Here is an 11373-nt window from a genome sequence, read left to right on the forward strand (position 1 = left end):
ACACTTAAGCAAATTTATTTTTCTTTTAAACTTTAATTATAGTCTTCATTTATCAATCTGTAGTGCATTCCCGGGCTAGCATTCAACCATTACTACTTAGCATAACCCAGCCATGTCTGGATGGTGAGATATCGAAAGCAGATCTTCCTTACTGGAGAGAGATATATAAAAAGACAGAGATAGAGGGAGAGAGGGAGAAAGATAGAGAGAAACAAAGAAGAAGAAAGAGAGTGAGAGAGGAGGAGAGACAGACAGAGATGTAAGGGCTTAATAGAGTCATCACCACTCTGGGGTCTTTAGTCTGCCTTTCTCTATGGTAGGAGTGAGAGACCAATGAAAAGAAGCATGGACTGCAGTTCCTGTTCTTGTAGTTCCTTTGGGTCCTGTGGTTCTCCTGGTACATGATCCCCGCTCACTTTTCTCAACAACAGCAACAGGAAGTAAACTGTCTTTTTATAAAGGACAGTTCAAAGGTTGCTTCAGACTACAGACTTGGTCTTGGAGAGGGGGGGAGAGGGGGGGTGGCTGGACCCCCCACACAGACAGACACAGACACAAGGACACAACCAGTCGCTGTGGAGACAATATCACATGACTCCTTCTCTCTCTGGTACTCATCATACATAAAATAACTCAATAAAGAAAAGCTGTTCACAACCAGTACTTTTCCACTTTGTTGCTGTTTTTTGTTGTTTGTTTTTAACTTTTTTACAATTGTCTCATAACCACAGAACTATGTTTTGACAAACATGTAACCTTAAAAGACGTCAAAGGAAAGAAGAAAATTAAGCAACAAGCACATAGCCATTTACTTTCCAATCACCTTTTTTTGTGCTTTTGTTGTTTTGTTGTTCGCTGAGCATGTGACACAGAAGGCCTGTTGTCTCTACCTCTATTAGCAAAGAACAGACAGCATGGTGTTACATTATGTTCCCATAACAACTGGTCCTGGGTCAGTCACAGTCGATCTGACAGCTGATTGTCTATGGGCTGAGGTCTGGATGAACTGAACCCAGACCTGTAGTTAATGAGCAGGAAGCAATTCTAGACAGCCATACACACAGGGCAGGAATGAGTCAGCATGATCGGACAGGAACAAGATGGCCGCCTGGTGCCATGGAGAGGATGATCATGGCACCAGACCTTTCCCAGGAGGGGAGCCTGGGGGAGGGGACTGAGACCAGGTCACCATGGAGACCACATAACAGGTCCCTACAGGTTAGCCCTACAGCTTTCTCTCTTCATCTGTGTCTCCCTGTTGTTGGTTTAACCTGTTCACTGTTGTTGCTCTTGGTCAATCTCTCTCCTCAGTCTGAAAGAAATTCAGGTTTATCTCTCTCCCCAGGCTGTTAGATATTCAGGCCAGTCTCTCTCTTCACCGAGAGACCAGAAAGAGTTCTGAATGTCCAAGGCCTCTCTTTGATCTTGACTGCTCATCCACAGCTTCAGATCTTGTTATTAGAGAGCCCCAGAGCAGGCCAGCCTAGTCCCCAATCCTGGGTCCCAATCCCCTCTCTCCTATCTCAGCCTGACTCTGCTGAGACCGAAAACTGCTGCACGCTGACCCTAATTCCTCCTCCTCTCAGGGTCCAGTGCAAGCGAGTTATCCACCCTCCAGATCCAGGGTTTAATCTAGGCCACTGTGCTGCTGTGACTCTCCTGGGGGTCCCTCCTGTGTTTGTAGGAGTCTGCTAGCAGAGTGTTTAACTGGGGTAAATGGCTAAGGGGGCTAGCATGCCATGATAGGAAGCAGCAACAAACCAGACACACACACCATACGTTCCCAATCTGGATCCAAGATGGCTTCCTGTGGAGCTGCAGGTTGCCATGCAGGGGCTTGTCTTGCACACAGGGGTGGGAGTTGGGGGGAGGGGGGGATTGGGCCCCATGGTTCTGGAGTAGGAGATTAAGGTAATGCTATTACATGTCTGTCACACCTCCTTAGCAAAGGACTGGGAGGCCAACTTCCTGTCAGCATTTCTGGAGTTGGTTTTTAACAAACTGTACTGATAAACTGTTAATAAACAACTGTCAGACCAAGCTGTAATTCAGCCATCAGGTCATCAATCGCTGTTTAGGTACTCTAAGCGATGGGAACTCGGTTTTTGGGATAATTTGTCAAATGAATAAAGATTACACTGACACCTATTTATATAAAATGTGTTGGAATATGTATAAGTGCACTGACAGGGCTGGGATGGCAGAAAGGCAGGACAGGTGTGTGTGATCTGTCTTCTGCTCCGAGTCTGTCAGCGTCAGCATTAAAGGGCTTCCTAGACAGAGATCTTTGATGCAGAGCTCTGAAGAACTCCCTATCTAAGGAGAATTCTAGAACAGTCCAGTAGACCTGCAGCCAGCTGTGCTTGATGGAACTTGCTACTGACTATTATTCTCCATTGTGACATCATTAGCTTTAGTGCTGTTGGGGCGGAGGAGGGGGGTGGGGGGGGGGGTAAACAGTTAGTAACGCAGCACTCTCCAGTGGGGGGGTTGGACGACAACTTCAACACACAGATTTACAACAACACATACCTGTTACACAGCTGGACAGTCTGCTAGTTCATTTGCCCCTCACAAAAGACAGAGGTTATGCTCTCTGCTTTTTAAACAACCAACATGTAAGTAAGTACAATGAATATCAACAGCAAAATCAAAAATCCTGGTCAAATATAAAGGAAGGATCACAAACACTTGAATTAGCCCTTGAATTGAAAAACAGTCCATAAACTGAGACCAGGTAGTTCAGAAGAAAGGAAGAGGGCAGGAACATGGAGAGAGAGGCAAGCTCCCTCAAACTATATCCTTCAGTAAACAGCCAAAAGATGTAGCGATTGCGTGTTAGCTCAGCTACACATGTACCTAGCTCTTAGTGAGTCTATGTCTAACCTAGTCTCTATCTATCCCGTGGCTAGCATTGTAGCTGGCCTTTTTATAGCATGCTAGCTTGTAGCGCGGTGATGAGAGCAGGTCTCCTCAGGGTCGCTGGGTTCTGAGGACACTGTAGGGGGACAGGTTTGGCCTCACGGGCCACCATCCATCTGGGCATCTGATATGTAGTACACAACCTCACACAACTCCCCTCCTCCTCCACCCAGAACCTAACCACCACCATCCCACACACTTCCACCTGCTCCCTAGCCCACTACCCACACCCTAGCCCTCCACCCTCCCACAACCTTCCTTTGGTCCTCAAATCATGAAACAAAGAGAATAAAAACTGAACATGTTTTTGACATTTTTTCAGACGTTTACTAAATCAAGCCTAATGTCTCCTCAGTTTAATATGTTGTTTATCTTTCTGAAACTCCTTTTCCGTTCAACGTTTCACGCTGCTTGTTGTTGTTTTGTTGACAGTTTGGGGAGGGAAGCCCCATGTCCAGGGGGGAGGGGGAGAAACAAAGGGGAAGAGAGGAGGAACCCAGGAAAGGGAAGGAGGGAAGGAAGTTATTGAGCGCAAAATGCTCCGTTTTCATCCTGGTTGGCCTGTAGAGTTTGAGCCTTTTCATCTAGTGATCTGTCAGAAAAAAGGAGAAGGAGGAAAAGTAGAATGGAGGGTGTAGAATCGCAGGTCACAGGAATGGAGACGAGCAGGTGTCGAGGTCAGAGGTTAACCCAGAGCCTCCTCTCTCTCTCTGTCCCGCTGGCTGCTCTTGATCATCTTCATCTCCGTCAGCTGGATGTACCTCAACACGTTGGTGTCTGAGAGAGAGAGAGAGAGAGAGAGAGAGAGAGAGAGAGAGAGAGGGAGAGGGTGAGAGAGAGAGAGAGAGATCATTTTATCATTCACATTGTTGGTTCCCTGTCATCTTAACATGACTGACACTGAAAGGAGCCGTTCACCCCAAAAAAAGAGCACCACATGCTGGGCTTACCTGTGGGTTCTCGGTTCTTGGCGTCACGTAGGTAGCGCAGGGCACATTCGTAGTCTCCCAGGTGGTAGAAGGCGATGCCAGCACGGTACATGGCCTTGAAGTGATCCCTCTGGTGACCCAGCACCTTCAGACAGTACTCCTTCACACGCTCGTAGTTCACCAGCTCCGACTGCAGCAAGCAGGCTGGGGGGGATGTGTGTGTGGGGGGGGGGGAAACAAACATACAGTTTAGAAGTGAGAAGTAGGGTACAGAAGCAGCAGACTTCCACTAAGTATGGCGGATAGGATACTGAGACAAGAACAAGAGAGATGAGGAGGGGTTAAAACCGATGGAGAGAGAGAAGTACACTGAATTGTTGAATCATGGTGGCGATATCCTCACCGCACCTCCACTGCAGTTCAGAACAGTACAACAGGACCATACTGAGATACATTACACCAACAGGGGGTGGGACGAGGGATTTATGTCAAGCAGAAGAGAAAGAGAGAGACTCCTAGATTACAGAGAGATAGAAATAGATATAAACAGATATAAATAACTCCAGGACACAGCGCTGAGAAGCTGGTAATCATATTAATAAAGTGTAGTACAGCAGGGACAGAGACCACATCAACTAACACACACACACATACACACACACACACATACACATACACACACACACACACACACACCAAAGGAGGCCTGAGGGATGCTGTGTAATCTAGTTCACCATGCCGCTGCTGTTGAACTCTCCTGGAAATGGTTGGAGGAGGTGTGTGTGTGTGTGGGGGGGAAGGGTATAGGTGTGGGGGGGCGTGGCGAGGCGGAGGAGAAACTAGCAAGCATAGCACACCTTTAGAATTACAAGCTAATGGAGTCACCATGCTTAATCCATGTTTGCCTGACTTGGCAGGGAAGGGATGTCAGGGGAAAAGAGAGTGGAGGAGAGGGGGGGGGGGGGAAGAAGCGTGGAGAAGAGAGAAGGGAAAGAGGAAGTGCAGAAAATGCTGTCCTCCGACCAGTCACTCAGTATTTCTATGGTCATCTCTTCCTGCCTGCCTCTTCTTCCTCTCCTCGTCTTCTGATCTCACAATTCTTCTTTCCTTCATTCTGTCCCTCAGTACCCATCTTATTATGCTTTGATGATAACAACCTTTCTTCTTTTCTCCTCATCCTTCATCCCCCCCATCCCTTCTGCCTTCATGACGTTATCCCTTTACCCCCTGTGCCTAACCTTCGACCTTCCGACATTCCTGGAAAAGACGAGCACACACTGTGAAAGAGGAGTGGAGGGAGGGAAGGAAGGAGGAAGAGGGGTGGAGGGAGGGAAGGAAGGAGGAAGGAGGGGTGGAGGGAAGGAAGGAAGGAGGAAGAGGGGTGGAGGGAGGGAAGGAAGGAGGAAGAGGGGTGGAGGGAGGGAAGGAAGGAGGAAGAGGGGTGGAGGGAGGGCAGGAGGAAGAGGGGTGGAGGGAGGGAAGGAGGAAGAGGGGTGGATGGAGGGAAGGAAGGAAGGAGGAAGAGGGATGGAGGGAGGGAAGGAAGGAAGAAGAGGGGTGGAGGGAGGGCAGGAGGAAGAGGGTGGAGGGAGGGCAGGAGGAAGAGGGGTGGAGGGAGGGAAGGAGGAAGAGGGGTGGAGGGAGGGAAGGAAGGAAGGAAGGAGGAAGAGGGATGGAGGGAGGGAAGGAGGAAGATGGGTGGAGGGAGGGCAGGAGGAAGAGGGGTGGAGGGAGGGAAGGAGGAAGAGGGGTGGAGGGAGGGCAGGAGGAAGAGGGGTGGAGGGAGGGAAGGAGGAAGAGGGGTGGAGGGAGGGAAGGAGGAAGAGGGGTGGAGGGAGGGAAGGAGGAAGAGGGGTGGAGGGAGGGCAGGAGGAAGAGGGGTGGAGGGAGGGCAGGAGGAAGAGGGGTGGAGGGAGGGCAGGAGGAAGAGGGGTGGAGGGAGGGAAGGAAGGAAGGAGGAAGAGGGATGGAGGGAGGGAAGGAAGGAAGAAGAGGGGTGGAGGGAGGGCAGGAGGAAGAGGGGTGGAGGGAGGGCAGGAGGAAGAGGGGTGGAGGGAGGGAAGGAGGAAGAGGGGTGGAGGGAGGGAAGGAGGAAGAGGGGTGGAGGGAGGGAAGGAGGAAGAGGGGTGGAGGGAGGGCAGGAGGAAGAGGGGTGGAGGGAGGGCAGGAGGAAGAGGGGTGGAGGGAGGGCAGGAGGAAGAGGGGTGGAGGGAGGGAAGGAGGAAGAGGGGTGGAGGGAGGGAAGGAGGAAGAGGGGTGGAGGGAGGGAAGGAGGAAGAGGGGTGGAGGGAGGGAGGGCAGGAGGAAGAGGGGTGGAGGGAGGGAGGGCAGGAGGAAGAGGGGTGGAGGGAGGGAAGGAGGAAGAGGGGTGGCACACTAGGGACACTTTCAGTTTGAGCACCTGTCACCTCCCTGTAACACTGGTCCCCAGATAAGTAGATGAAGTGTGTGTGTGTGCGTGCACTTTTGGAGTGTGTGTGTGTGTGTCTGTATGAGTGTACATGCTTGTTGGAATGGAATAGGGCTTCATCAATCAGTGGGAATTAGTCCACAAATGTATCAAACTAAATGATTCATCATGGACATCAGGGGATGAGGCCAACCATTACAGATCTATGGGGATATATATGTGTGTGTGTGTGTGTGTTTATAGGTATGTGTGTATGTGAGCTTCTCTTCATCACTCCCTCTTTCCTATCTCACTTCTTGTTCCTTCCCTCCCTATCTTTCTGTGCTGTTTTTAAATCTCAATGCCTCCAGCCACCAATCTCAACACTATCGTGACACTGGACCTTGTTACTTTATGCTACTACAGGGTTAGCATGCACACACACACACACACATACACACACATACACACAATTTTCTCTCTGTCCATTAGTCACTGTTCATCCATCCATCTATCCATCCATATTTCTGCACTATCAGCCAGTACAGTGGAGATTTAGGATGATCCAGTTACAGATACTAATAGCATAATGGCTAACGATCTCAGAATTCACACACAGGCATGGATGTATGCATACACACACAGACACACAGACACACACACACACACACACACACACACACACACACACACACACACACACACACACACAGGAGGGCCATTAGCCAGACGTACGGAGTGTTTGAGGGAAGAGAACAGTATTATTATGTGTGCAACAATATCAACACCATCCCAACACACACACACACACTCACACCACACATACTCACACACATGATTGTGTTGACCTGAGACATATAGAGTGATGAGAGAGAGATAGAGATAGAGGGAGAGAGAGAGAGAGAGAGAGAGAGAGAGAGAGAGAGAGAGAGAGGGAGAGGGAGAGGGAGAGGGAGAGAGATTGACAGAGGAAGGTCATTAAAGGTATGGCCTTGACCACATTGAGTCAATGTCTCAGGAATATGGGAGTCTCTCACTCAAATGATTTTCTTTTCCTCTCTGTCTCCTGGAGTCCTACTGAGAGACAGATTGTATGGGGGAGAAGTATGCCACGAGAAAGATTTTGTCTAATCTCTTTTCGGAAAAACCCAACAGGTGCAACGACAGCTGCTTAGTGTGTGTGGGCGAGTGTACAGCATATATATGTGTGTGTCTGTGTAACTGTGTGTGTATGTGTGAAGAGAGGTGCCATGTGAGTGGGTGCAGTTAACACATGTTCTGGATCTTCTATCTTCTGTGCAGAACAGAACAACAGACAGGTAGAGACTGACTCTCAACCAAGAAGAACTGACTCTCAACCAGGAAGAACTGACTCTCAACCAGGAAGAACTGACTCTCAACCAGGAAGAACTGACTCTCAACCAGGAAGAACTGACTCGCAACCAGGAAGAACTGACTCTCAACCAGGAAGAACTGACTCTCAACCAGGAAGAATTGACTCTCAACCAGGAAGAGATGGAGGAAATGACTGAAAGAGAAAGAGAGATGCATGAAAAGAGAAAAGGAGGGATGAGTGTAAGAGGAGAGAAATGGTAAATGGGAACACAGACAAACTGCACAAAAAAAGAGTTCAAAATGCAGAATGTATAGTACAGAATGTAGAATGTAGATTACAGAACGTAGAAAAACAAGCGGAGCTGGTTCATGGAGGAGACGCGAGACATAGCGCGTCACTAGCAACTCGTCATATCACGCAGTGGGGGCACACCTTCTTAGCTGGGCGGGCTATTTAATCCGGATATCGCTGCACTCTGCATTGCTAGTGCGACACAGGATGCTCTGTTTAATCTGCTGCCTCCGCCTCCCCGGCCTCCACCCTTGGTTCTGTGTTCCTTTCGTAGGGGGAATGCGTCGCTTCTCTCTGCTCGGAGGACGAGATAGTGTCTCCGTTGGGTGCGGCAGGGAACCGCGGCAAGCATAACCATTATGCCAAATTCAAGTATTACAATCATGTATTGTACCGTGTGAAATACTATACTGAGTCCTCCTGCCTGAACCTCTGCAGCAATGGATATCAGATTAGAGACACTCCACTCACTCACTCAGACTCCTTTAATTGTATTATCTCTATGTCTCTGTCTCTCTTTGTCATCTCTTCTGTTAACTTGGTTCCTTCTCTCTCCTCCATCACCTCTCTTCTCTTCCTTGAACTCCCCCTCTTTCTCTTCCTTCTTTATTCCCTCCATTTCTCTCTCTTGTCTTCTTTCTCTCTCTCCATCCCTCACATCTATCAGCAATGTCTCTCCCTCCCTCCTCCTCCCGCCCTCCCCTCCGTCCCCTTGTCCCAGGTACGTTTTGAGGAGGCTCATTTAAAACCGCTGGGTGTGGAGTGGATTAGTCTGCTGTCCATCATTTTGGAGGGCCACACCACCGAACCAGACATACCTACACACCACACACAACATCTATACACACACGCACAAACAGTGCACACACAAAACTGCCGCAATTCTTAGCAATAGGGGTTGTGTATCGTTTGGGTTTTTACGATACCGATGCCAAATCGATACTTTTACTAAAACAGTTCCGGTGCCTGAACCGATAATAAGAAAAGGAAAAAAAGAGCCACAAAACGACGTCAGGAGGACATTTAAAGAACGGCTTTATTATTGAGAAAAAAAAAACTGTTGTCTGCCATGTTCTTTGACTATCCGTGTTCCGACATGCATTCACGTGAATTTTCTATCGGGAAATAATTTTTCAGATTATTCTGACACATAAGTGCAGTAGGCTAAATATTAAATAGCGATCATGTGCGGTGATTATGCTTCTTACGTCCATTTCAGAGCACCAGAGGGCAAATATTTCAATCGACAGCTCAGGCACTTATGAGGCACCAAAATCTGCGTTTTGATTAGGTCCAGTACATACTGTCATATAGGTACCGGTGCCATGTTAGCACCGGGTTTCGGTACCAAACCCCAATTCTTAATGGCTGCAACCCGGGTACTAAGAGCTCTTCAGTCTCTGGACATCACTTGCAGATCATCCAGTCCCTCCAGGAATAGCTCTCTAAGGCTTCAGTCAATACCCTCTCTCTTCCACTGCATCTCCCTCCCTCCCTCCCTCCCTCCCTCCCTCCCTCCCTCCCTCCCTCCCTCCCCTCCCTCCCTCCCTCCCTCCCTCCCTCCCTCCCCTCCCTCTCCCTCCCTCCCTCCCTCCCTCCCTCCTTCCCTCCCTCCCTCCCTCCCTCCTCTGTCATTGAGAAGGCAGGGTTGACGCTGCTGGCTCTCTTCATCACCTGACTGTTCTGACATGACACAGCAGGTCTGCTCTGATGCACTCTGCCCTCTGTCTCTCTGTCCCTCTCTCTCGCATCCTGTGCTCCCTTGCCCTCCTTCCCCCTGGCCAGTCTCCCCTGTTTTCTTCCTCTCCGTATTTTTTTGTCTTTCTTTTCTTGTCTTTTCTCTTTTGCCCTCCATCATCTATAAATCTATTCAACTCCTACCTTATTTCTCTCTTTCTTCTCTCTGCTCTCGGTATCTCTCTCTCTGTCCATCTCTCTCTGTCCCCCTCTCTCTGTCCCCTTCTCTCTGTCCCCCCCCTCTCTCTCTGTCCCTCTATCTCTGTCCCTCTCTCTCTGTCCCCCTCTCTCTGTCCCTCTCTCTCTGTCCCTCTCTCTCTGTCCCCCTCTCTCTGTCCCCCTCTCTCTGTCTCCTCCCTCTCTCTGACCCTCTCTCTCTGTCCCCCTCTCTCTGTCCCCCTCTCTCTGTCTCCCTCTCTCTGTCCCTCTCTCTCTGTCCCCCTCTCTCTGTCCCCCTCTCTCTGTCTCCCTCTCTCTGTCCCCCTCTCTCTGTCCCCCTCTCTCTGTCCCCGTCTCTCTATCCCCCTCTCCTCTGTCTCCCTCTCCTCTGTCCCTCTCTCTCTGTCCCCCTCTCTCTGTCCCTCTCTCTCTGTAAAGCTGAATTTACCCCCCTCTCTCCTTCTTCCTCCCCTCTTCCCTCTTTTCCCTCAGAGTTCTGCATGGGTGGCTGTTATAGTTATTCAAATTCTCCATTGATCCAGTAAGGCACCCTCCTTTGAGGTTGAAAGCAGAGACCCTGGCTCCCTGACGACTGAAATTCCTAATTTCCTCAAGGTCATTAAAAACGGAAATATCAGTATGAGAACAAGAGCTACAAATAAGCTCTCTCAGCATCTGCCACTGCTGCACTTAGACTAAAACATCCTCCAATCACCGCAAGAAGCACATCATTTATACACCTTTGTTGATCTTTTGGTGTGTTGGGGCGTGTTTGTGAGTGTGTGTACAGTATGTGTGTGTGTGTGCTTTGCTGGCATCCTCAGCACTCCTCTGCAGAATTGCAGCGAGAAAAGAAAGAGAAACAGGTGTTTCTGCTCTCGCGGCTCTGATTGCATTCCCTGCAAAGCGTGGCAGTGTTAGTCTTCCCCTGGCAACATAGGTTCCCCTGAACACACACACCAAACCAACCATCTTTCTTAGAAAATGCTGGCTTGCCAACACATTTGCATGGATCACCCAGGGTGCAACAGCAATCCATGAGTGAAGGAAAATGAAGTAGCCAGCTTATTCTGTCAGATCCTCCCATAGAGAGAGATAGGGGAGAAACAGAGAAGAGAGACAGAGATGGGAGAAACAGAGAGAGAGAGAGAGAGAGGTGGGGAGAAACAGAGAGAGAGAGAGAGAGAGAGAGAGAGAGAGATGGGAGAAATAGAGAGAGAGAGGTGGGGAAAAACAGAGAGAGAGAGAGAGAGATAGGGAGAAACAGAGAGAGAGAGAGGGGGAGAAAAGAGAGAGAGAGAGAGGGGAGAGTAGGAATAAGAGACACACACACATAAAGGGAGAGAGAGAGGCGGGATAGCGATAAAGAGAGGGGATTTATCCTAAATCAGGCGCTGTGTGCTGTGCATCCGGAATCATCTTTGAGCTTTTCTCTCCTTCTGTTCCTCTACAGCTATGAGGTAACCCTGTACTCCCTCCCCCTCATGCCCTGCCTCGCCTGCCTCGCCCGCCCCGGCACCAGTCTGCTCACCTACAACAATCACTTCTTCAGGTGATAACTTCCCTGTAATATGCCAGAAGGAGTTGTCACCTTGACTACTGAGTCTCCT

General features: G+C 49.5%; 1 protein-coding gene across 1 annotated transcript in view; it reads right to left on the minus strand.

The window, feature by feature from the left end:
* Positions 1-3310: 3310 nt before the first annotated feature.
* Positions 3311-11373, minus strand: part of ttc9b (tetratricopeptide repeat domain 9B) — a 16435-nt gene continuing 8372 nt past the window's right edge. The window contains exons 2-3 of the mRNA XM_067246568.1: positions 3873-4055; positions 3311-3699 (exon numbers count right to left, since the gene is read on the minus strand). Coding sequence (XP_067102669.1) covers positions 3608-3699; positions 3873-4055 — 275 coding nt within the window. The 3' untranslated portion in view covers positions 3311-3607. The remainder of the gene's footprint in view (positions 3700-3872; positions 4056-11373) is intronic.

This window comes from Osmerus mordax, chromosome 11, assembly GCF_038355195.1.
Source record: "Osmerus mordax isolate fOsmMor3 chromosome 11, fOsmMor3.pri, whole genome shotgun sequence".
NCBI lineage: Eukaryota > Metazoa > Chordata > Actinopteri > Osmeriformes > Osmeridae > Osmerus > Osmerus mordax.